General features: G+C 40.3%; 2 protein-coding genes across 8 annotated transcripts in view; both read left to right on the forward strand.

The window, feature by feature from the left end:
• Positions 1-3,539, forward strand: part of LOC146307233 (kinesin-1 heavy chain-like) — a 32,752-nt gene extending 29,213 nt beyond the window's left edge. The window contains exons 22-26 of the mRNA XM_084747669.1: positions 666-737; positions 1,308-1,412; positions 2,259-2,472; positions 2,842-2,932; positions 3,110-3,539. Coding sequence (XP_084603795.1) covers positions 666-737; positions 1,308-1,412; positions 2,259-2,472; positions 2,842-2,932; positions 3,110-3,113 — 486 coding nt within the window. The 3' untranslated portion in view covers positions 3,114-3,539. The remainder of the gene's footprint in view (positions 1-665; positions 738-1,307; positions 1,413-2,258; positions 2,473-2,841; positions 2,933-3,109) is intronic.
• Positions 3,540-8,844: 5,305 nt separating this feature from the next.
• The window catches only part of arhgap12b (Rho GTPase activating protein 12b), a 78,524-nt gene continuing 62,922 nt past the window's right edge, over positions 8,845-24,446 (forward strand). For 6 of the 7 annotated variants that reach the window (XM_084747668.1, XM_084747661.1, XM_084747665.1 and 3 more), the window contains exons 1-2: positions 8,845-9,001; positions 17,639-18,408. In XM_084747668.1, the coding sequence (XP_084603794.1) occupies positions 17,731-18,408 (678 nt within the window). In that variant the 5' untranslated portion in view covers positions 8,845-9,001; positions 17,639-17,730. Of the gene's footprint in view, positions 9,002-15,325; positions 15,453-17,638; positions 18,409-24,446 lie in introns of those variants that run through there. The other variant, XM_084747662.1, reaches the window with a different exon arrangement.

The following is a 24,446-nucleotide window of genomic DNA, read 5'->3' on the forward strand; positions in this document are numbered from 1 at the left end:
TCCTCTTCTTTGGATTTTTTTTCAATACACACAACTGCTAATACAATTATAAGATTGCTGAAATCTCAATCTCAGTAGGCGCAGAAAGAAACATCTTTACATTTATATTTTTTGATATTTAGTTGTATATGTTGCATAATTTCCTGTTAGTATAAAATGGTTAAGTGTGTTGATTTCTTGTACACCACAGTAACTGCAACCTATAACACCTATTATGTGATTGGGTCACATTTTCTAGACCAGCACAGTTAAATTATGTTCTGAGACATTTATCTCAGGAAATCTCAGGAGAGGATACCTTTAACTGAACTACAAGGAGATTTTAACTGGTGATGAAACAGTCGTATTTTAATACGGATGCCTCTGTGTGATCTATATAAGCAAACAAGACCATCAGTGAAAAGTCTGTATATTTCTATATAGTTATTCTCCAATCCTGCCACCAGGCTGGATTCTCCTTGAAATCAGATGAAAGGAATTTATGGCATACAGAACGGAAGAGCCTATATTTCTATTTTCCCGGGCAGTCTTTAAGACAGTTAAAAAGAATCAAGAGATTTTTCTTAATTTTTTTATATATTTTATTTATGGCAGCACCTCCGAAATCAACACAAAATCAAAGTTCCATTTTTCTCTCTGAGTCTGGTCTTCTTCCCTTCACACAGGCCCGAGAGCTGCAGAGACTCCACAACCTCAGGAGGCTTTTTGTCCAGGACCTGGCCAAGAAAGTCAAAAAGGTAAAAGCCCTGACAGGATGGAAGTTGCTCGTGGTTCATCATCCTGTGATCTAATTTCTGTGTGATTTAATGTCCCATCCTGTGAAATATCACATGTGCTCCTGGTGTCCCGGCCGCTGCATTTACCTGCAGCGAGACAAACAGATCCATATTTCACTCATGCACCGGCTGCACTCCATTTAATTTGCACCCTGATGAAATTTTAATGAATCCGGGGAACACAACAGAAAGTGTCTGCAATAAGTAGGCCATCTGATTCTTCAAAGGTAGCAGCTGTAAATTAGGGACCCAGGCCCTCCACACGGCGCTCGTCTCCAGCCCGCAGGCTGAGGCTCGGTGAGACGAACAAAGGCAGAGCAGGCTTTCCTGGACGACGCAGAACGAGCCAAAATCTGCTGCTTATCATCTCATTGAGACACTGAGACACACATGGCTTTGGATTGAGGAGGTTTGGTTACAGATGCTAGCTCATAAGAACTGGCTGCACCAAATCAGTCGCTGATAGATGATCGCAGAGGTAAAACAGGAGGGAAATCAGTGTGTGTGTGTGTGTGTGTTTTGCTTGAGCAGAATGCTGATGTGGACTCAGACGACTCAGAGGGCAGCGCTGCCCAGAAACAGAAGATCAGCTTCCTGGAGAACAACCTGGAGCAGCTCACCAAAGTTCACAAGCAGGTAAAAACATCAACAAGCACCACGGGTGGAAGTAACTAATTACAAATACTCAAATTACTCTAATTAAGTTGGGTTTTTTAGGGGGTGACTTTTATGAGTAGATTTTCAAGTGTGTACTTTTACTTGTAAGTATGCATTACGCTATGTAATCTACTTAGTTACTTTTAAAATCACAATTGAGTACTGAATGAAAGTCCACACCTTTCATCTGCATTTTTGTAGCCAATGAGGTGATCTGATTGCAAACAGGCCAATGAAAACGAGGACATGAAAACGAAACCAGATGAACAGGACAGGTTTGGAGTGAGGATGTTAATGATTAATCACCATCAATTTTTAAAATGAATTAAATTAATGTAACCAATTAAAAATGTAGTCATTGATATTTAATCAAGAATCATGGCAGTACTTGCAGGAAACTTAAAGATAAAGAAATTTAAGAAATTAAAATGAGGAGAAGAAAAATGTGTTTTGTATCTTAGAAATTATAAATGATTAATCAGTTGTTAGCATTTTCAACTATTGGTTCAGGAAAATGCACAAAAAGAAAAAGAAATAGAAACCTCTTATGATAATGTATTGAACATCAGTAATTTTTTAGATCAATACTTTGTACTTTTACTAAAGCATATTCCTAACACCAGTACTTTTACTTGTAATTGAGTACTATTTTAGCACTGTAACAGTAATTGTACTTGAGTACAGATTTTCACTACTCTTTCCACCACTGGCGAGCACACAGTCACCACAACACTTCCTCTATAAACTAATCAGAGACGTGGCTTTCACCAGATTTTGTCTAAAGGCTACACTCTGTGTCACTCTTGTCTGTTGTCCCTTCTGTAGCTGCTACGGGACAACGCAGACCTTCGCGGTGAGATTCCCAAAATGGAGAAGCGCCTGCGGGCCACCGTTGAGCGAGTCAAAGCCCTGGAGACCGCTCTGAAGGAGGCCAAGGAGAATGCGGATCGCGACCGAAAGCGCTACCAGCAGGAGATGGAGCGCATTAAGGACGCCACCAAACCCATGAACATGGGCAGGAGAGCCTCTGCTATAATAGGTAGGTGGACACACACACACACACACACACACACACACACACACACACACACACCATAAAACATAATTTTTACATGTATTTTATCAGTAGGTATTGTTAATTCTAGATTTTGAAGAATTCTCATCTGAGACAAGGCTGTTTTCTGTCACAGAGCAACTTTAGATGTTAAAAAAATGAACGCAAACCAAAACATTTCATAAATTACATTTATTTCATGTATATAAAAATCCTTGAATACATTTTCACCACCCCAAAATTGGAATTAGAGTGTTGCTATTAATAATTTTTAAAGTTTCTTTTGGTAGGACGACTTGTCCCAATTCTGAAGAATGTTTGATGTAACTCATGTTCTCCGTCTGTCCAACCCAGCCAAGCCCATCAGACCAGGCCAGCTGCCAGGAAACCCCATTAACTACAGGTCCAACCTCATCTCTGGCATCAAGGAAGGAAACGACAGCAGGTAAGAGAAGAATACACACTTTAACTTAGAGTCTGGACTGTGTTCACTGACTTATGATTGGCTAAAGAAGACATTCTGATATTTAGTGTTTTTATTCTTATCTAATCCTTGTCCAGGTGAGACACTCAAACAGATGACGTGAGTTTCATTCCTGCTCTCTTGTGTTTCCTCCCACAGTTGAGGATGGAGCTCAGTCACCCCAACAACAAACCAAAGCCCAGGACCCAAAGACATTTCTATTCCTAAATATTCAACTTTTATCTGGAACCGCTGCACCATTCTTCCTGTGGTGGACCAAAACTGCCAAAATCAAACATAAATAAATTCTTCAGTGAATAAATTGATATGCCATTAAATGCTCTGAAAACAATATTAAAAATAAATGTAGGCATTAACTTTCTTTAAAAAGAAAAAGATCCCGGTCAGAGTTCTGTTGTAAATCACCGTCTCAAAGTCATGATGTTGATCAACCAACAGACCAAAAGTCTCACTTTGAACGACAGTCCCCTCATCTGCATAATGAAGCAGACATGCATAAAGAAATGTCAAAAGAAAATTCCCATATAAAGGTGTTTAGGGAGATAAATAAGGGTAAAATGCAATTTAAAATGATTATAATAAAAATATCTAATAAATAAGTTAATAAATAAAACCGAAAATTAAACTGGGAATTAATACAAGGGTAAATTCGGATGTAACAGTATATTGATATTGCTATGAAAAAAGGTGTCTGTACTGGAAATGGTTAATTATTTTATTTTATTCATTTTATTTCATTCATTCATTGCCAAAGGTAATTCATGCCACTTTTTTGCACATGCTTTGGTTGAGTCTGGCTACTTTTATTTTATTTTGTTGAAGAAGGACAAATGACATTTTATCAAGTTATATATTTTTTAAAAATGTTGAGATGAATATTTTATGGACTTTTTATTTTCGTATTATCATACCTTGAGTTTTTGGTGTTATTACGCCCCTAAAGGTATAATTTGATATTATTTTTAGTACATTTAAAGGCATATTTATCTATTTATTTATCAAGTTCTTTTGATTGTGGCAGTTTTGGTCCTCCAAATAATCCAACCTCAAAGTGTGCGTATACTGTACAAGCCCGGCCTGAACTGTGTAGGAACAAAAACACATCAAATCAACACATTATGTGACTCGTTGTTTTATTAACAGCCAGATATCAGCTGAGATCTCACCAACATGAACATGAATCAGACCTTCATGGAGCCCTGATCATAAGAAGACACTACTGTACAGTAAAGAGAGCACTGGATCTGTTTCTCTGTGCTTTGTTTTTAATATTTCTGAGATGATTCCTTTGGTTTTAGCCCGGGTTGTAGATTTTTAACTGTACTTATTATAAACAGAAAAATGCACAGTAACCTTATCAATGTTTTTGGAATTTGTAAAGTTGAATTGCAGTACTTGTGTTACTGTGGACAGAGGAAGATCACAGAGACTCTTAGAGACACTCCTCTGCCTGTGCATTATCATTATATATGCAGATGATTGTGATGATCTGTTGTAACCTTTCAAACGTGTATTTAATCACATCTTAGTGGTTTGAAATCCTGCTTCGGTTTCTTTGCTAGGTGAGAACTGAGAGAGACTATATTTAGCTTAATACACCTGTAGAGCAAGTGTAAGCATGCAGCCAGTGCTTGAATCTATTTCAAAAAGCCACAAACTCCCAGCTTCTCACAGAGTATTTAACATCAGAGCTGAACTCTTGTCTTTTGCTCAGGGCAAGAACGGCGCTGGGGTTATATCTGTTATTTATGTCTGATAGCTGCAGGCAGGAGTTCACTTATGTTTACTTTGATTGGTTAAACATTCGTTATGTTTAATGGATCCAGACTGAGCTGGAAATGCTTGAATTTACAGTAGAAGAGTGGATGATGACACTTACTTCAGTAGCCTTATTAGCACTCCTGACTATGAAATGCAATGACATCTTATTGTTGTACAGAATATTAAAGTAAAGCTTCTAAAAGAAAATGTATTTAACTAAAAAACTTCTGAGTGGATCAGTCATTTCTGTCACTTAAACCCTTTGAAACATTTTGCTGAAATGGACCTTTTTCAAATGCTTCTTTTGCTATTCACCTTCATAAAATGAACACACTCCTTGAAGTATTATTGATGACTTATTGTTGAGAAGTCATTGAAACGATTGTGTAATGCCTGTCACCACAAGAGTTTTCTGTAGACTTTGGCCTGAAGCCAAGTTTATATTCTAGAGATAATAAATTTCAATTTGAAACCTTATTGCGCTTCATTTGTTTGCCCACTAGGAGAGGATTTATTCCTAAAGGCAAGTGAGAAAAAAAAATATGAGGCTGATCTAAATTGTTTTCTGTCCTGTGTGCATCACTTAATAACAGGTGAAAAACAGTTTTGTTTGTCTAAGTTATTTTCATCTATGAAAATGCTGGGAAAAGGGTTTTATTGGGTGATAAAAGAGCTTTGCCAGGATCATTTTGTAAGTTTTTTCCATTTGTGAAAATAGATGAAAAAAGTTTGGTCAGGTGAAAAAAAAAAAAATCTGTTTGTTGTTGTAATACTCACTTTGGCCACAAGAGGCTGAAGTGCACCACTACTTCACATTCATGTCTTCATGTCATTCATGTTTTCTTCCAGGTGAGTTTTGATTTAAATACAAGGAACAGAGTGTTTATTGTATGTTAGCAAGTTATGTAACATTACTGTCATGTCTGTGTTTTGGCTAGAAATGTATGTTAATGCCAAAAATCGGTAGCTAAAAGAAAAATGTGTGATATTACTTAATTTACTTAACTAATAGCTTGTGTTTAGTGTCCAGTGAGAAATTAAAACTCAATTGAAAGAAAACATAAAAAAACATTTATTATTTATTTTTTTTAAAGAAACTTACCCTGGCAAAACTGTTTCACATTTTTTAAATTAAATTGAAAGGTTCCATGTCTAAAATGTATTGGGATTTATTGACAGAATATGGTCAGAAATTGAATATAGTATTTCTAAGTATGTTTACATTAGTGTATAATTGGCTGAAAATAAGAATTATCATGCTCTTGTTTTGATGGATTGAGCCATTTATATCTACAGAGGCAGCAGGTCTTGGGTCCTCTTGCTAGATGCTGCCATGTTTCTACAGTAACCCTGAATGGACAAACCAAACACTGGCTTGAGATACAGCCTTTCAAATTTTTTTTTTTTTTTTTTTGCAAGTTTCATGGTTTCACTCTTCTACATGCATGGAAGGGGAGAGTGAGGCGAGATATCTTTTTTTTTAATTTAACATTTATTAAAACAGGCTCCTTAACAATACACAAATTTACATAGACAAATAATATTGATTTGTAAAAATACAAAGACACGAGACAGGTTGTGTGTACTTTCATATTCACCCCAAATTTTCCAGTTGAATGTTTACGCTGAGTTCACTTTGCAAGGTACAACACAGCAGGAGGCCGTCTTTCTAAGGCTGAATTTACATGAGGGAACGTTCCCACAGATAGCTGCAGGTTGCAAATTGCATGAAACATAATTACCATGCAACGTGATAGTTACATGAAGCAATTCAGAAATAATCCAAGTTTCATGCAACACAATTTAATAGTTAATTTAGCTAAAATTAGCTAGTTGTTCTTTATTTTTTTAATAATAACTATTTTCCCACTAGGTCATATGAAGTGGGATCATCAATTTGGACGTGTTGTATCACTTTTTCCTCTGGCCAAATAAATGTCCATGTAATAATAAGTCAAGGCTATATTTTCCATACAGTTCACGGCTTTAGGTCTTTGGGTCCATTGTTCCAAGGTAAGTGGTGAGGTTTATGCTAGTTTATTGTATTCTTTTTATAGGCTATTAACACAAGAGCCTGGGGGATATATAATTTGTTTTGCACCAACCCCTTTAGAGATACATTACCGAGAATAAACTGATGTGGTTCAAATGGTCTGTCTGGGTTCAGAATTTCTCCTATTTCTTTTTTCTTAAAAAAAAAAATCTTCTGCTGGCTTCACACTGCAGGAGCACATTGACTTATGATTATACTGCAATGGTAAACACAAGTCTGATTCTTTATAGCAGGCATTGGATTTTTGCGGGTTCAAGGTTTTTGGAAATACATTTAAAAATCCTTCTAAACTACTAATTAAAAACTACTATTTTGAATGAGAATGGATGAATTCCCTCTGAAATCTTGACAAAGGCATGAATAAACAATGAGATCTGTACTGTGTTTAATTTGGATTTTTAGATACCAAAACAAACACATTATCAGTCTTTATCAGTCCGTTTCCATCCAACAATACTGGAAGTGACTGAGATCAACAGCTCCTCCAGTGTTTGTCACTTCCTTCCTCACACCAACAGGGTGTGCTTTCACACAAACAGTCTAATACACAATGAGAGATGATGTGATTCAATTACTGCGTAGATGTTCATACATTATTCTGCAATAATGTAAACTTGGGCTTTTAATGCCTGAGGCTGATTCTTCTGTTCTACTGTACTGTACAGTCTGAGTGTTCTCCATGGCAGACTTGCTGTGTTCCTGGATCATCCAGCCACTAAATCATTCATGATCCTGCTTGGATGGTGAAACTCCCTGCTGTGATTGCCAGATAGAGCTTGGCTGAGAGGGGGGGGCATAAATTTACATGTTTATCCTACAAACTGTAATCACGTTTATGGATTTAGGAATATGAAAATGAAAGTTATAACTGCAATGATTTTAGGGATTTAATTAAAAGTTCAGTTGAAGCTGCTCCTTTTTTTTTAACAGGGGGTCCACTGAAATTCCATCAAAGACGCCTGAGTGTCCGCGGGCCATGGATTGGGGAGCACCGGCGTTGAACCTGGAAGGAGGCAGGCCGGCCGCGGGGCTCTGGACGCCGTCTATCAGCGGTGACAGACGGGTGGGGTGGGAGCGACAGACCAGCGTCTGCTGGGTTAAACTCCACAACCAAGTCAAGCTAAACGGAAACACGCCGATTAGGACCGGATTTCAGCCAAAATTTCCGTCAAAATAAAACAAACTAATTGCCGAAATAAAACAGTGCACCTAATGGGTGTGAAATTGATATAACAGCGGCAGCATTTACATTACATACACAAGTAAGATGTCAGTATCAAAATAAAATAAATTATTACCAAATTAAAGTAACTTATGGAATGGAAAATTGTATTCAGCAGTGACAACTTTTCCTTTTGAAAATGTCAGCCATTTATTATGGCCAGCTGACATGAATTCCATTCAAAAATCATTTTCTGACAGATGTCCACTGCTATAGCTTCAAAATGTAATCTGATCAAAGCTATAGACAACTTTTAAATTGCTATATGTGCTTTGGGAATATATATTATATATTTTATATTTGAAGATGGGGCCACAATTCTTGTATTGAATTTGATTATTTCAGCATATATATGTATAAACAGCCTATGCTTGGTTGGAATTATTTCGATTTACTTTTGTTTTTTAGATGTGTTTATATTCATTGGTCGCAACAGTTTCCACTACATATCAACAAATAACAATCAGGATTGGGATTTATTGCCAGGCAAGTTTTCACACAGGAGGTGGACTTTGCTGTGGTATGTTGGTGCATAACAATAAACATAGTACAAGAAAAGTATAAATAAAAATGTAAGTCAAGAAGCATAAATAGAAAAAAATAAAATTGACAGTAGGATATGAGAAAACATTGAAAAACATTAGAAGAAAATGTGTACAAAATAATGGTTAGTAAAAGTTCCCCACACTTTTAGGGAAATGTGACAAAAGTAGGTGAATTAATTACTTATGCCAATGCCCTAAAATAACAAAACATACAAGCCAGATCATCCGCTAAAGCTTTTACTTTGAAGGCGGTGACCGGATATGCTGCGTGTTGACGCACAGAGCTTGACCACGCGCAGAGAGGCGGGGGATTGCGAACAGACCGACTGACTGAGGCTCCGCTGCGGACTCAGCCGGAGCAGCCGACAGTAAAATAGGTGGGAAAAGTTGCTGCCTAACTACCTCCGCGGTGGACGCAGAGCACGGAGACGCCTCTGGAGTATTTTAAGGTCAGTATGTTTCAGTTTTGCGTGCGGCTTCTCTGTCGCCTGGTCAGCGCGAGGCTATTGGCTTCTGACGGAGTTACTTTGTTGCTATGCACGCGCTGTTGCAGATTGGAGGGTTTGTATCCGCGTGAACCTGCAGTGCTTTTGTCCAACACGGAGCCGCTGGAAACTGTCACCAACATGTCTCCCAACAGTAAAATAACCTTAGTACGAACATTATCTTTCACTCGTTTATATTTTAGCCATTTTAACAGCTGTGTAATTAAAAATTCCACGTGATAGCATCAGCCCGTGTGGCACCTACAGATATGTGGGGCTCGTTTTCTCGCGGTGGGTTCGGCAGTTTGTCCCCGCTCAGGGGGGGCTTTCTCCGGCAGGCACGTCCCTGCCCTTCCCTCGCTCCTGGGAATCCTCGGTGATGTCGACTCACAGTCCTTTGTTATGAATGCACATGGATTAAACTCCTTTGTGTTGTATTTCTGCAGTCCGTGTGGGGCTTGAAGGGGACCCTGCCCCCCACCTATGGCCCCCCTCCCTCACCCTCACCCCCGCCACCCGCCCCAGGCATGCTTCGGCCGCTCAGCCCCCACAATTTACAGACCCACGCTGGTTGTTTGCAGGGCTTTTGCGGAGCTTAATTACAAAAGAACACTGTTTTCATACCGGGCATATACAAATATGCAGAGAATAAGCCGCATAGATGGAGTGAAATGCAGCAGCAGGAGCAGCACCACATGTTGGAGTGGATGCTGCTCGGCCACATCTGTTTTGAATGAAGCACAGGGACAAAGGCAGTCCGAGTCTCAGGGTGTTTTGCTGCTACAGTGGCTGCTGGTCTGCAGATGTATGCAGACAAAAGCATAGGTCACGATCTCTGCGTGGATGCATACCTTGACTATCTGCCAGCTGCAGCCCTCATTGACTGCTAGTTTTGAGTGCTGTGTTTGCCATAATGCCATTACTGCAAGTGTATTTTTGACTAAATGACAGTGATTTCTTGTGTTTCACCACTGAGCGTTGTGGTCAAGGGGCTCAGACATTTTTTTATCAACATTTTCAACAGGAATAGTCATGATTAAAATGTTTTTCCCCCAGGGAATCACATCTGTCATCGGATATTTTGTTATTGATTGAGCTTTTCTGTGGTATTCCATACATATCTGCAGATAAAATATATTCAGATTTGCTCTGCAGTCACATCTGTCATGAAAGATGAAGTGAGTTTTTAGAAGTTGGCTAATTAATTTAAAGGGACAGGTCACCCCTAAATCAAAAATGCCTAATTTTCCTCTTACCTGTAGTACTATTTATCTATCTAGATTTTTTTTGGTGTGAGTTGCAGAGTTTTGGAGATATCAGCTGTAGAGACGCCTGCCTTCTCTCCAGTATAATGGAACTCAATGGCACTTGATCTGTGTGGTGCTCAAAGCGCCACTGCTGTGAGCAGTTTTATATGGGAATTGTTTTCTTTCTAACAAACTGCACCCGTCAACTGTATCACCGCACGGAAGGAAGCTACTCATGGACGAAAGGTTACACCTCAGCAAGAAGATGTCATTAATGTTTCCATCCCAATCTGTCATGAGCACGAGCCTCTCATCCATAAGTCGAGGTGACATAGTTTGCAGCTGTAGTTCAGTGGAAAGAAAATAGTTCCTACATGACAGAGTTAAATCTTAACATTTTTTTTGGTCAGAAATCTACTTGCCAAAGTCAGTTTTTACTTGCCCTATTTACGAATTGTTTTGTTAGCAAAACAATGATTTTGATGAGCCTTGCCTGCGTGGTATGGCAAACCTAGGTCAGTTCTGTTCTTTTGTTGAAAAGCAGTCGCATGGGAATAAGCAGTGAATGGCTGAGTGTTTTTCAAAAATGATTTGCTGTGTTAATCAGTTTTGTGATTGCCTGACTTGCCTGACTGACTGTTTATGGCTCATACAAAGGCAAGGCCCAGGAGGAGGGGTCGTCAGCAGGCTTCTCAGCTACCAGCAAGCATGATGTTATTGGCTCTTGTTATGACACTCCAAAAGCGTTTTTCAGAGACTTGATATGCCTTTGAAAAGCAACCCTGTTTTGTTCACCTTGTTCAAACTTGCGGCAGACTGTGCAAAATGCAGTTGGAGTTTTGGCCAAATTGACTTAAAATTTGTGGCAAGTCTATTTTTGACAGATGCCTTGGAGGAAGTCAGACACAAAACACACAAAAAGCAGAGATAATGCGGTCAATTTTCAAAATAAAAGACCTGTGCAGACTTGCAATCATAAAGACAGAAAAAAATCTGTTTAACTACGTAACCTACTTATCCATGTTAGAAACACAAAAAGCAAGGGAAGAGGACCAAATCAACAATATCTGAGCAAGTCAACAGAATCAGGTGGGCAAAACGAAACACTTCTGGTGGGTCATACAGTTATATGCAAGACGGATCAAAACTGTGACACAGACATGCAATGCTCAGTGGAATCAACTGTTTTCAGGGTAATTGAAATGCTTGCTTGTGCTTCAGCTCATAGCAGCTGTTGTTACCTGTTGCCAGTTTATTATGAGTGCCCGATCAGTGCTGCGTATGTCTAACTTTAAGCAGAGATGTTGGATTTACAAGCCCAAAGTGGCCTTTTACTTGCCTTGGGCAAGCAGGCAATCTGTATTGTTGAGCCCTGCATGAAACTGCTGACAACAAGGTCTGAGGGTTCTTTTGAATAACCGGGCCGTGATATCTGGAAAGAGGCATTGCTGTTGAGATTTTTTTGCACTAGTTCAATTATTTCTGAAGGAAGGCAGACATCTCTATGGGTGATATGATTTTGGGGTGGTGTCCCTTTAAAACTATCTAATAGTTATGCCAAGGCGTTATAATGTCCGACTGTAAGAGCATGATTAAGTGATGTGAGTACATCCCACTTGATCAAAACTTGTATTTAGAATACATATTGTTATTGACAGCTTGGCTTTACTTTGAAACCATTGATTGATGAAAACAAAATGACAGTGGGGCTTTAGTCCAGATAGATGGTAGTTGTTCTGTCACTGCTCTGTAGAGCTGAGCCAACCAGTTTCTAAACCCGAACAGCATCCTTTGGGTCTCCACAGAGCAACAAGTTGGCCAGCGCCCGCCTCTGACTTTGCTCTGACATCATGCAGCGACTGGGATTCAGTTGCAGAGAAATTTACTCAGTCGGGCCCTCAGCCAGGACTCTGAGACACCGCAGCAGTTGAAAGAGAGAGGGGGGGAGAGTGCAGTTGTAAATTTCTGCAGTATTGTGTCTGAGTCAGTTTAACAGTAAGTTTTTGTCGTAGTGCCTCAGGTGAGTGATGTCATGATTGATCCCCTGCCAGCTTGAGGTTTCTCAGGGTGTCCATCTGAGTCTAGAAAGATATTTAAGGGAACAGTTCTCCCCAAAACCAAAAATACATGATTTTTCCTCTCGTCTGTAGTTCTGTTTATCTGTCTAGATTGTTTCGGTGTGAGTTAGAGAGTTTGAAAGATATCAGCTGTAGAGATGTCTGCTGTTTATAGCGAACCACTTAAGTAATCAGCTCTGTAACACTGCCTTGGAATGCCTATCTATGTATTCTTACATGTATTTGGGAACCTTAATCTTTTGGATACATGTCTTCAACTTCAGATGCTGCTGGTATGAAGAGGTCAGTTGCTGGTAATGGAATAGATAGAGTTATCTATGGATAAACCAACAGCATAACACTCATACTCCAGCACTGTCATGTCACTTATTGCAGGTTTTATCCTTTATCTTAGAATGCAGCTAAAACTCCCACCAGAAACATGGCCTGTATTTCTTTCACTGCAGCAGCAGCAGCCCTGTGTGTGAACTCAGTGTGAGGAGGTTACGATGGTTGCTGTCATGCAGCATCATTGATAGTGCTGTTATCATGTGCGTGACTCGAAGCCCTGACACACTCCTGACTACATCTGTGGCACCTCTGGCAATGGTGTGAACGGTAGATTGTGTCTGTTCTGGTGTTTGAGGTGGGGTTACATGAGGATTTGTGACTGATTCTTAACACTTATTTAAAGGTAGAATATGTGATTTTCCCATGCTAGACATATTTTATATTTTGTTGGGTTGTATACTTATTGTATACTGTATATTATCCCAAATGTTTCCAACCGTGTACAAACACAGAGAAATCTGTAATTTAGTCACGGTAGCAGTGTGTTCTCTACTAGTCGCTGGTTGCTGTAACTTATGGGAAAACACAAGATACATAGGATACATCAGAAAGTGAGGAAGGAAGTCGGCAACTGAGAGTAAACATAATGTTAATAAAACATGAATACATGACATCATCCATGAAAATGATTTCTGTCCGAGTCGCGCATAAAGTTTGGATCGTTTCAATTCAGTATAGGTATCAGGTGCAAATACCAACATAATTAATTCACAGAAAACTGGCTTAACATCAGCATACCATTCCAGATTCCGTAGTGGTTTGTACAACTGCAACAATTAATTGATTATCAATCAATTATTAAATTAATTAGCAACTATTTTGATAATACATTAATCGATTTGAGTAATTTTTTCAGAAAAAAGTCAAAATTCTCTGATTCCAACTGCTTAAATGTGAATATTTTCTGGTTTCTTTAGTCTTTTGTGACAGTAAACTGAATATCTTTGGGTTGTGGTTGTGGGTAAAACAAGAAATTTGAGGACGTCATCTTACGTTTTTGGAAACACTAATTGATGTTTTTCACCTTTTTCTGACATTTTAAAACAAGCAAGTATTAATCGAATAATTGTGAAAATAATCAACTGATTAATCGAAAATGGAAGTAATCATTAATTGCAGCCCTAGTAGTCTGTATGAATTCTAAAATTTTAAAAATGTCATTTTAAGCCCATAGTCAAAATGTTGTAGCACAAATTAATTAAGTAATGAAATAATAGTCTCCATATTTTCTTGTATCTCCAAATTCTATGATTTGAATGTCCAGGTGGAGTTTGTACAGAACTGTGAACCTGCTGTAACATAACTTAGTCTGCAACTGAGTGAGCTAGTAACATTTGGCTAATTCAACATGTCCTTAGATATTTTCATCAGAAAACACAGAAAAGCAAGACAGCTACTTCTTTCTAATGGGTGGAAGTTGTTATATTTATTATCAACATATATCCAAAATTTAGGCATCGAAATTGGATCAGAACTGAAAAAAAAAAAAATCAGCGTACCTCTAGGTGTTTAATATTAAAGACAGCAACTCCCACGATCCCACACTATCTCACGAACATCATCAAACTGTATCTTTTGTTATTGTTTTTATGAGAGACCCCCTAGTGGCAGAAATTGCGCACTGCACTTTTAAAATACTGTCACAAATAAAAACAGACAGTGTCTGTTCCTTGACAGACAGTCATTCATAAAGGTCTGGACATGTGTGTGTTGACATCATGGCTGAAGCTTGTACTTAGACAGGCCCGGACTGGGCTGCTGTCAGGCACGCACACTTAAAAGCTGTGGTATGACGTAACTTTGTGTGTGTGTGTGTGTGTGTGTGTGTGTGTGTGTGTGTGTGTGTGTGTGTGTGTTTCATGGTGTTGAAAAAGATAAAACAGAAACAGTTTAAGCCCATTATGAACATCTCTCATGGGCCTGCGCTCTCCGGCCCAGACGGCTCTCCTCTCACCACCGTAAATCTATTCTGGGTGCGTAGCTGTCAGTCTGAGTGTGTGTACATATTCCTTTACATAAGGATGGTCCCCTTATAGATTCAGTGGCGTGTTCTCACGCCTCACTAAAAGCACCTGCTTTTACCGCCTCCACTTCCAGGATGTCAGTCCATGTCACAGCGGTGGCTATTTCAGGGAGGAAGAATTTGATATGAGGGGAGCTGTGACTCGGTAGCAGCTCCTCTGCTCAGGGAGCACCCTGGTATTTATTTAGTTTAAGCAATGAAGGAGACTCTGTGACAGACGGATCAATGACAGGCCTCATCCTAAAACAAACCATGCAGAAGTGGCGAGGGCCCCAGCTGTCCTCTGACTCACAAACACTGTGTTAGATATATGAAGAAAATCACCCTGAGCTTTTTAAAGGTTTCTGACTGCGTCTTGTAGCTGCATTAATGTGTAATGCTGCCAAACTGCAGAGCGGGACACACACTTTATTTTTGGATTCAGAGTCTCTGAGGGAATGTAAGCTCTAGGGAGTCATTGTAGTCATTGGATCGCATGCAGGATCAGTGTGCGTGGGGTCATGTTGTCATCACCCTTCGCTCCGCAGAGGCTGATCAGGTTTCCAGGCTGGATATCCTTAGCAGTGGTATCAGTTACTGGAGCAATCAGTGTTGACTGTCTGTTGTGGTTTTTTGATGATCAGAGGGAGGAGCTATCATGTGATGTTCTTTATTCGACTCACCAATGCAGTATGTCTGGAAGCAGATCATGTCATGATGTGTTACAGCAGTAGCACTTTGTGGTTGGCGGTAATCAGGTGAGTAATAAGGCTGGGTGAGACGTGCTGAGATGTTTATACAATGTAATGGGAGCATGTTTGTGTGGTTTGGTGGGTGTATGTTCATGTGTCTGGGCATACTCAAGGTCTTTTATAGGGCTGAACAATTAATTTTCTTTTAATCAAAATTGTAATGTGGCCTCCTGCAATTTTAAAATTTTAGGTGGTGCTAAGTTTGTTAAAGGCGAAATGTGTGTTACAATACCATTTTAAATGAAATATTGCCATGTTGCAGAGATGTCCTAGTTAACACATTATTTCTATAGTCTTAAGAAAACATCTTTGTCTGATACAGATCCCTGCAAAAATCACACCATAATCATTTTCTTTTTCAGTGTAAATAAGAGTAGTGATGCAAAAATGATTGTTTATTGTTTAACATTGCAAATCAAATTGCAATCACATATCAGTCAAAATAATCCACGTCAAATATGGCAGTCTTGTCAGTGCCCCTATGTGTCAAACTATGTACTTATGTAACATATGTATGTTATGTAACTTAGATAAGTTACATTCCACATGATACCTAACAAAGTAGTTTTTGTGCCTTTATTTTGAAAGCCTACCCAGACGTTGTGCATGTATTAGCCTATTGTTAACATGACTACAGAGCACTGTACATGCAGAACTGATGTTAGAGGGGCACATAAGCAGTTTTTCCAACAACATGAACCTAGTTGTAGTTCTGGGCAGAGCTGCGTGATTCTGGCTAAACTGTGATTCACAGTTTCTGAGATCACGATTCTCTCACATGATTCTTAATTTTTTCAACAAAAACATTTATTGCACTCGTAGACACTCAAGTTAAAACACATCGCCTGCTGACATAATACAACAAGGCACTGGAACTTAAACTTAAAAGTTAGAAACAAACAACCCTTAAATCTCTTGTCCTTTCTTACTTTAGAACTTTTAATTGAAGTGATGAACTTAAATGCTGCTGAACACAAGAAAATAGAAGGGTGATGCACTGTATCACATTTGCGTTATTGAGTGTGGTTTGTGATGTGGTTTGTTCGTCCTATATGAGCGAGTGAATCCTCATCATTTAGAAATGAGATTTTATAGATGTCTGAATAGTAGGGATGTGTACGATTTGTCAGCTACACGATTAAACATCGGCACCAGAAATATTAGTTGGTTAAACTATTTATCAATATTTTGTTCAAACACAGTGCTAATTAACTGTTGTCTTCAAGGTGTTATACAACCACCCACCACGAGCTGGCTGCTGGGCTGCAGCCCCATCAAACTCGCCTAGCGCGTATGCCCCGTGGCCCACCCAACCCTGGATGTTTTTATTTTCAAAGTTGGACAGTTGACAGCTCATAAAAACCAGCGCGTATATAACTACTCGACTGGAGCAATGTGTGACCACATTCAGCACAGATATGGACATTAACCTGCAAGCAGAGCAGACTAATGCTGCTAGCACTGCTAATGTTAGCCACCCTGTGTAGCAGGCTGGAAGCTAATGTCAGCTCCACGTAAATGCTCCATGTTTTTTGCATGCAAACACTGTGATCCTTTTTTGGTCTTAAAAGGTGAAGCATTTAGTGAGTTGTTATATTTTGTGGGTTAATATGCAGCATTTGCATTGCATGGTGCAAAGTGATACACATTTCACCAAAATTTTAAATATGATTTTGCGATTGTAGACTGTGAATATTGGCTTCCGGGAAATTAGTTGCCAGGAACATCCCTACTGAATAGAGATCTGGATTTTTATTTTATTTTATTTTATTTATTTATTTATTTTTTCCAATCTGGTTCTAGTGCTAGTTCGGATTCAGTTCAACTTGACCACCTCCTAAGAACTTGTTTTGTTTTTCCACGAACAAGAGAGCCATGACATTACGTGTCTACTTTCCAATATATGTCTACTTTTTTCCCAGTGATGCTAGTGCTATCCTCATGCACAACAACAGAGCCAGTTATTTGGCTGTTGAAGTGCAAAGAACTGGTTTGAGATTAGGCACGGGTCCTGAAGCAGCCTTCAAACTGCCTTGGTTGAGAAAGGGGTATGTTGAGCGTCAGAGTTTGAAGCATAGTTCCGCTGACCAAGCTGCCCTATTTGACAAGTTGGGAAGGAGAACATTTTGTGAAACTGCTGTTTGTGACATTTAACTGGAAAAAACTTTCCCTGTCTGCCTTATCTCCTGCAGCCCAGCAGTTTCCCCGGTCAGACATGAGGAGCCCTCCAGGCCTGGGTCGCTGAGCAGCTGAGGTCACAGTTCAAGTGCTTGTTCCGGCAGTCATGGCTGACAGAGAGGGGCTGCCCATCGCCCCGGGCCAGGTCTACATCGAGGTGGAGTACGACTATGAGTATAAGGCCAAAGACAAGTTGGTGACTATCCGCCAGGGGGAGTGGTACATGCTGGTGAAGAAGACCAATGAGGACTGGTGGCAGGTGAGGAAGGAGGAGGGCACGAAGGCCTTTTATGTGCCGGCACAGTATGTCAGGGAGGTGCGTCGGGCGCTCATGCCCCCCCAGAAGCCCGCTTTGAGGGCCAAACCCACTGTTTTGGATATCTGCCGAGCATCCAATGAAAACCTCAACAGACCCCAGCCGGAAATGTCCAGCTTTGGGCGTCCGTCGCCTTCCTCCACCCCATCGCCATCCTCCGATCGAGTCACGCCACCAGTTCTGTCTAAGGATGGTAACCAGAACGTGGGAAGTCCCCATCACTGCAAGGTGGTCGCTGAACTGGTGCTTCTTCACAACAACAACAACCATCACCATGCCAACAATTCTACGTTGCCAAGGACACGGGCGGACTCGCCTCCGCTCAAAGTTGGGAACAACCACAACAAAAGTCCAGATAGTGATAAGACATCCCCGCCGGGTGAGCTGCCAGGAGACGTGCTGAACAAGCTCCACAACGACTCAGAGTCTGGAGACGAGCTGAGCAGCAGCTCAACAGAGCACATGCAGGTCAGTCACTGCTTTACTCTTTTTAGAAATGGCGTTCTTCCAGGATCTGATGCTTTTGATGCATTTTTGAGTTTTTTGCATTCTTGGCTTGTTTGAGAAATATGCTGGAAATCCTTGAAAACATGTAATGTGTTTAATGTAATGTTCTCAGGGTTTGAGAAAGTACTTGGATTTTGCTTGAAATTTCAGTTGCCTTACATTAATAAGAAATGGCTATCTGAAAAGTTTGCTTTTACAATAAAGAAATAAAATAAGCCGGAGACCTCAATCACCGTTGACTTTTGCACAGAATGAAGGTGGCTCCGCTCAAGCCTTGCTCACCCTGCATGCATGACTATGCTTTTTTGTGTGATCTATCAGTCTTTTTTTCATGTATCCCATCTGATAAAACTGAACAGTGAGTGAGAGGCAAGCAGACAACAAAATGCCGGGAGGTTGCTGGTTCGATTAGCATTGGCCTGAAAACGAAAAATGAAACAATTAAGCCAGAAATCACTTCAATTTTTTAATAAAATCCTTTAAGTGATTGTTTTGACAAGTCTAGTTACAGACATGTGACACATTTTGAAACATGAAACCTTGTTGTGTTTTCCTTTAATTTGTCATCTTTCTGTAAAATGGTCTCCCTAAACAAAATCTTTATTGTTTATAGCCTAATAACATCTAATTTAATGTGATTATGAAATGAAATGGGGACTAATCATTTTGAGCACATATCTGTAGATATAAATATGCCACTTAGCACAGCTGTAAGGTAGTGTAAAAGCTTAAAAAAGCACATTGAAAATGCTGGAAAAGCACTTGAATTTGACTTGGGAAAGGGTGAAGGAACCCTGAATAACTGACACAAAAAACATCACAGTTCCACAATTCAGGCACTGAACACAAAGAAAGGTAGCTCCTTTACTTCTATCTTTACTGCCTTCCTAACAGGAAATTTGGAGTACTGACTCTCATGAGAACCATTGGTTTTGTCCTTCTTTATAATCTCAATCGTTCCCTTCCCCTTCTTCCTTTTTCCTTGTTTTATTTCCCACCCTGTGCTCATTTTGTTCTCTCGGGCTGGCTGCAGATAACTGCCCTTGTCCTCCATCAGATTCTGTGATATTGGGTCTTTACAGATTGTGTGTTCTTCACTCGCTGTCTCTTGCAGAGCTCCATTCATCCATCAGCCCCAAAACACTCGACCTCAAACAATTTTGTGCCTCATTTGCCAGATTTGACGAAAGCAGCAACAGTTGCAGGTGCTTATTAAAATCTTCTGCTGTTGCCCTTGAAGCATAATTTGTCTGGCTCGTGCAGATGTGCATTTTTTGGAGGTGGCGGCTGTTGCAGTTGGGTCATTAAAGACTAAATGGTGTGTTCACAGCTTCACTGCTAAATGGAAGGTTCTGTAATTTAGTCTTCAGGTACATTTAATTCAAGGAAATGCTACACGACTGCTTGGTTTTGTGGCTTTGTTGCTTTTGCTTTTTTAAAACTTGCTGATGTCCTTGTACTACAGGAATGTGTGTCAAGGTATTATCACAGCCTAAACTAACGCTCTAAGACAGATAATCTCTGCAAGGGGTTTGGTATCTGTGTAAAGTAAGCCCCCAACTTCCTTATGCTCCAGACAAAAGCAAAAAATAAATTCTGTCCCTCCCCCAGTCCCTGCAGTTCCTAGATTGATAACTGAGGCCTCCTCCCACCTCCATGATATCTGTCTTGTCCCTCTGAGCCTGGAGAGTGAGAGAATGGGTGGAAGGCTGCAGGAACTGGGGCTTATCCTCCCTCGTCTGAAGCGGAGGTAGATCAAAGTAGAAAAAAGGAGGAGATTTCCAATCCAGACAGTGGGAGTCCAAAGCGACACTGCTCTCGGTGAGCCATTTTTGGGGTGGCTGTATCTAGGCAGGGTCAGCTTGTTTGAAGGCTCCAAGTGCTGCTTGTGTTCTTTGTTCCACAGGCTGCAGCAGCCTCCTCCACCATGGAGCGAACAAAGAGAGACAGGCTTGAATAGAAAGTAGGTCATATCTGGCGAGGATCAGTCTGTTGCCCCCAGTCGCCCTGCCGTGGGGACCACTGTGTGAGTGAGAGCGTGTGTGCGAGTGTGAATGCCATGTGTGATGTGCCATGTGAAGGAAAGGAAAGTGAGAATGGAAGCACACTCACACAGTTTACAACTTGAGAGCCCAACATGCAGGACGGCTAAACGCTTTGTGGGTTGGAGTTGACATACTTTAAAAGGCCCTATCAAGGCGAGAAAAGGGTTGTTTTCTGTGTTGCTGCCTGCCTGCACCAACCTTTTTGAATTAATTTCACGCTTGTCAAATCACACGGGCCAAAATAAACACACACATTTCACTCTCACATTTACATTTGCATGGGCATAGAGTGTTTTTTTGTCAGGCTACAGTAGAGCTGGAGGGGCGGATAAGAAGCAGACAGCAGACAGGATTCAGCTGAAACTCCCCTGTGAAGCTCAGCGATGTCTGTGGTCGCCAGGGCAGGTGGAACCCACTCCCTCGCCCTTTGTGCCTTTTGTCGTGTTGTGTTGGTTTGTCCTGTTTGGCTTGTTGCCAAGCAAGTGAATGACCCTGCAAAAGACCCAATTCTTTCAACTCCTCTACTTCCACTGCTTCCTGTCACTGCTCTGGTGTAGACACACTGGGCCTGCGAGAGAGAGAGAGAGGAGAGAGAGAGAAAAGAGAGAAGATCGTTCTGTAACAGCGCTGGATTGTACAAATTGATTTCAGATAGGGTTGGGCGATATGAACAAAATCAAATATCACAATAGTTTTGAGCAAATGCCTCTATTGATATTGCAAAATAAGGATGACTATTGGTGCTTTCACAATGAGATTTTTGATCAATAATCATCAGTAATGTGGATGTAATGACTAAGAGGGTAAAGACAAAAAATAGAACAGTTAGAACAGTCTGGTATGTTCAGAAAATGACGTCACTTTATTGTAGTGCAGCCTTTAAAACCAGGAAAAGACGGTATCTAGTTTCACATCATGACATCTGCATTATATTGATATGTTGCCCAGTCCTAATTTTGGAGGGTTGTTCACCAGAGCCTGATGGATACCGGTATTTAACTAAATAAAAACTGATTTATCATTTGGAAATACCAAATAATAAATCAGTTTTACAGTAAAAACCAAAGATTGATTAGGATCCTCTAAATTTAGTTATTAAAGAATCATAAACAAGATGCAGTGTGTTTTTTACACACATTTACACATTTTACAATTGAAAAATAAATCTGTCAGAAACATCAAATTTGCTTTAATTGTAAGGGCAATGATGAGAAACTGTGATGGAAAAAGAAGGCCAAGCAAAACACAGTCTTGACAAGTGTTGGATGTGAAGCCGACTGAAGCCGTTCACAGCCAGACTAGATGCTGGCCTCGCTTCCTCTAATGGTGCCCAGTTTGATCAACACAGTGCAGGAGAGACACTCCACAATGTCTCGAGATTTTATGACTAAACTATGACTAGGATGCACTCTTCCTTTCTTTGACTGTGTGCAAATCTAAAGTTTCCACATCTCAGTGATCCTGTTAGGCCAGTAAAGTCACTGAAAAAATAGGCCATGAGCAATGACTGTAGTATTTCTCATAATTCAAGGTAAGATGTATTGATGAAAATGCATCACTAATAATGCTGTAACTGTATTTCTTTATAAGAATAAGCAAGAGGGGCCACCAGCACTTAAAGGGGCACCCAGTGATAGTGTTGCATTTGCAAGAAGTTTAGCCTCTGAGCTTGCATGAAACAGGATAAATGAGTGTTGCAGAGGCAGAGGGATGCAGGAACCCATACAAAAGTGAAACTGATCCTAAAATGTTGGAGTTGACATTTTCCATCATGCAACTTGATAGCATCTCTCATTAGACCCTCCCTGCCTGGTAAAAGTTTACTTCTTTGAAAAGCCACACCTTCAGTTTCTGTAGCAACCTGGTCTCATCCAAGGTCGTCAAATACTATTGTACCTGTTACAATCGGTTACCGTTAGTGTCTCATACTGATATTGATGCAGGTACCTTTTAACAGTTGTAAGAGATGCTGCCAGAAAGACTTTTAACATGTGGTTAATGTTGTAAAATGGTTGCAGTTTCGTTAGTTTTAGGCACCAAAACTACTTGGTTAGTTTTAGGAAAAGATCATGGTTTGGGTTAAATTAAAATATGTTCAATTACATTTTGTGTGAAACTTCACATGAACCCCAGCCTCCTGTGTGTTTGACCTGTCCAACCACCGTAACTTTCTCCTCCTTTATACTACATCACCCGATGTGGATGGGTTTACAGTAAAGTTACTTGAAAGCCCAGCGTGTTGCATACTGACATACATACCAGCAACTTGTGCGTCTGTGTGATGCAAAAACATTGGTGTTTGACGACTCAGGACTAGGAATGCTCTTGATACACAGGCTTCAAATCTTACTTGAAAAAATTTCAGTTTGTACCAAGACTGAAGTAACCCAGATGAAGTCATCATCAGCCTATAAAAAGCGGTGGCTCTCTGGGGAGCTTTTTTGTTTTTCATCAGTCAACAGGCCATCTCATTTTATTTTGACTCATCAAGAAAATAATATAATACTTTTTAGCCTCCTTCATAAATGAGACAGAATAAGAGCATTTAAGCAGAATTAAGAGGCTCTTTTTGTCCTCTCATCAGTGAAATGATTTTAAATTCTTTATAAAAGGAGTAGACCCGCAGCTAACAATTATTTTCATAGTTGATTAATCTGCTCATTCTTTTGATTAATTAATTAGTTGTTTGGTCCATAAAATATCCAAAAAATGGTGTCTCCTGAAGTCTAAGCTGACTTCCTCAAATGTCTTGTTTTGCCCGTAACCCAAACATATTCAGTTTACTGTTGTAGAACAGTAAAGAAGTATAGCTGTCAATTAATTTAATAATTGATTAACCATTGAAGTTGTTTGCTGCTGGTATGAATCTTAAAATTGCAGAATTTTCTTGTTTTATTTATTTGGTGAGCCAAATAAAATCTCCAGTGACCCATCTGAGGGCCACAACCCAGTCTCTGGGAATGACTGACCTAAACTATTCACCTTCAGTGTCCCTCCACTAACACACTGTAGGACCTCCTCTGCCTTCCATGTCTACTCTGTAAAGGAGAGAAGGAGCTGCTGGATGAATGGACTGATGGCTGGATGGATGGATGTGTTAGACGGATTTGTCTCTGACATGCCTCTGCTCGGGTGCCAGCTGGCCAGCCCTAATTGATTAGATTTGATCTCCGGGTGACGATTAACGCCTCGGTGTCTCTCCATGCTTTCCATATGTAATTTGCTTATCTCTGGGGCTCTGGCAGCAACAGCGCACGATGGTCCACTCCCCACCTCTTTTTCACCACTATGAGGGATTGTTGGGGTTTGTGGTGACACAGCCGTCCTTCTGAATCCTATTTAGTTACCAAGACCTCCCCCTCCACTCCCTTCCCCTCCCCTCTCCTTTAAAAGCACAGCTCCTATGCTCTTAAGGGATTGGCAAAATAAACCTCTTTTCCACACTTCTCAAAAACCTGGCAGTGGGATAGATTGTTTATGTTCTTAAAAAGAACGTACCAGAGCATTTGATTTAAAAGCCTGTTGTTCACGTTAACATATTGGCTTTCTCTACAACGCTGCCGTTTTGCCTATTTTAAAATTCAAGAGAAAAACATGACCACATAGATTCTAAAGAAAGCTATTTTAAGTTTGAATTTTTGGAACACTTTTGCTCATATCTTCTTAAGAACGGGGCTCGTCCTTTTGATGGGAAACTCCTTCTCTTTCCACAGCGCAGCGCAGTGATTTAATGAGTGGATGGAGGCTGCTCTGTGGGATTGTGTGAGAGGCCAGATTGTTGTTTTCCTCCTCTGAGATGTGTCACCGAGGGGGAAGATGTGGTGGCCCTGGATGTGTTTGTGTCTGTGGCTTTGCACCGTGGAGCCAGCGGGCTGCCCTGCGCTCACTCACTGTCTGATTAGAGGGACCTTAAGAGGCTCCCACACACCCCCACCTTTATACTATTTCACACAA

This window comes from Lutjanus erythropterus, chromosome 21 (assembly GCF_056507025.1).
Source record: "Lutjanus erythropterus isolate fLutEry1 chromosome 21, fLutEry1.hap2, whole genome shotgun sequence".
NCBI lineage: Eukaryota > Metazoa > Chordata > Actinopteri > Lutjaniformes > Lutjanidae > Lutjanus > Lutjanus erythropterus.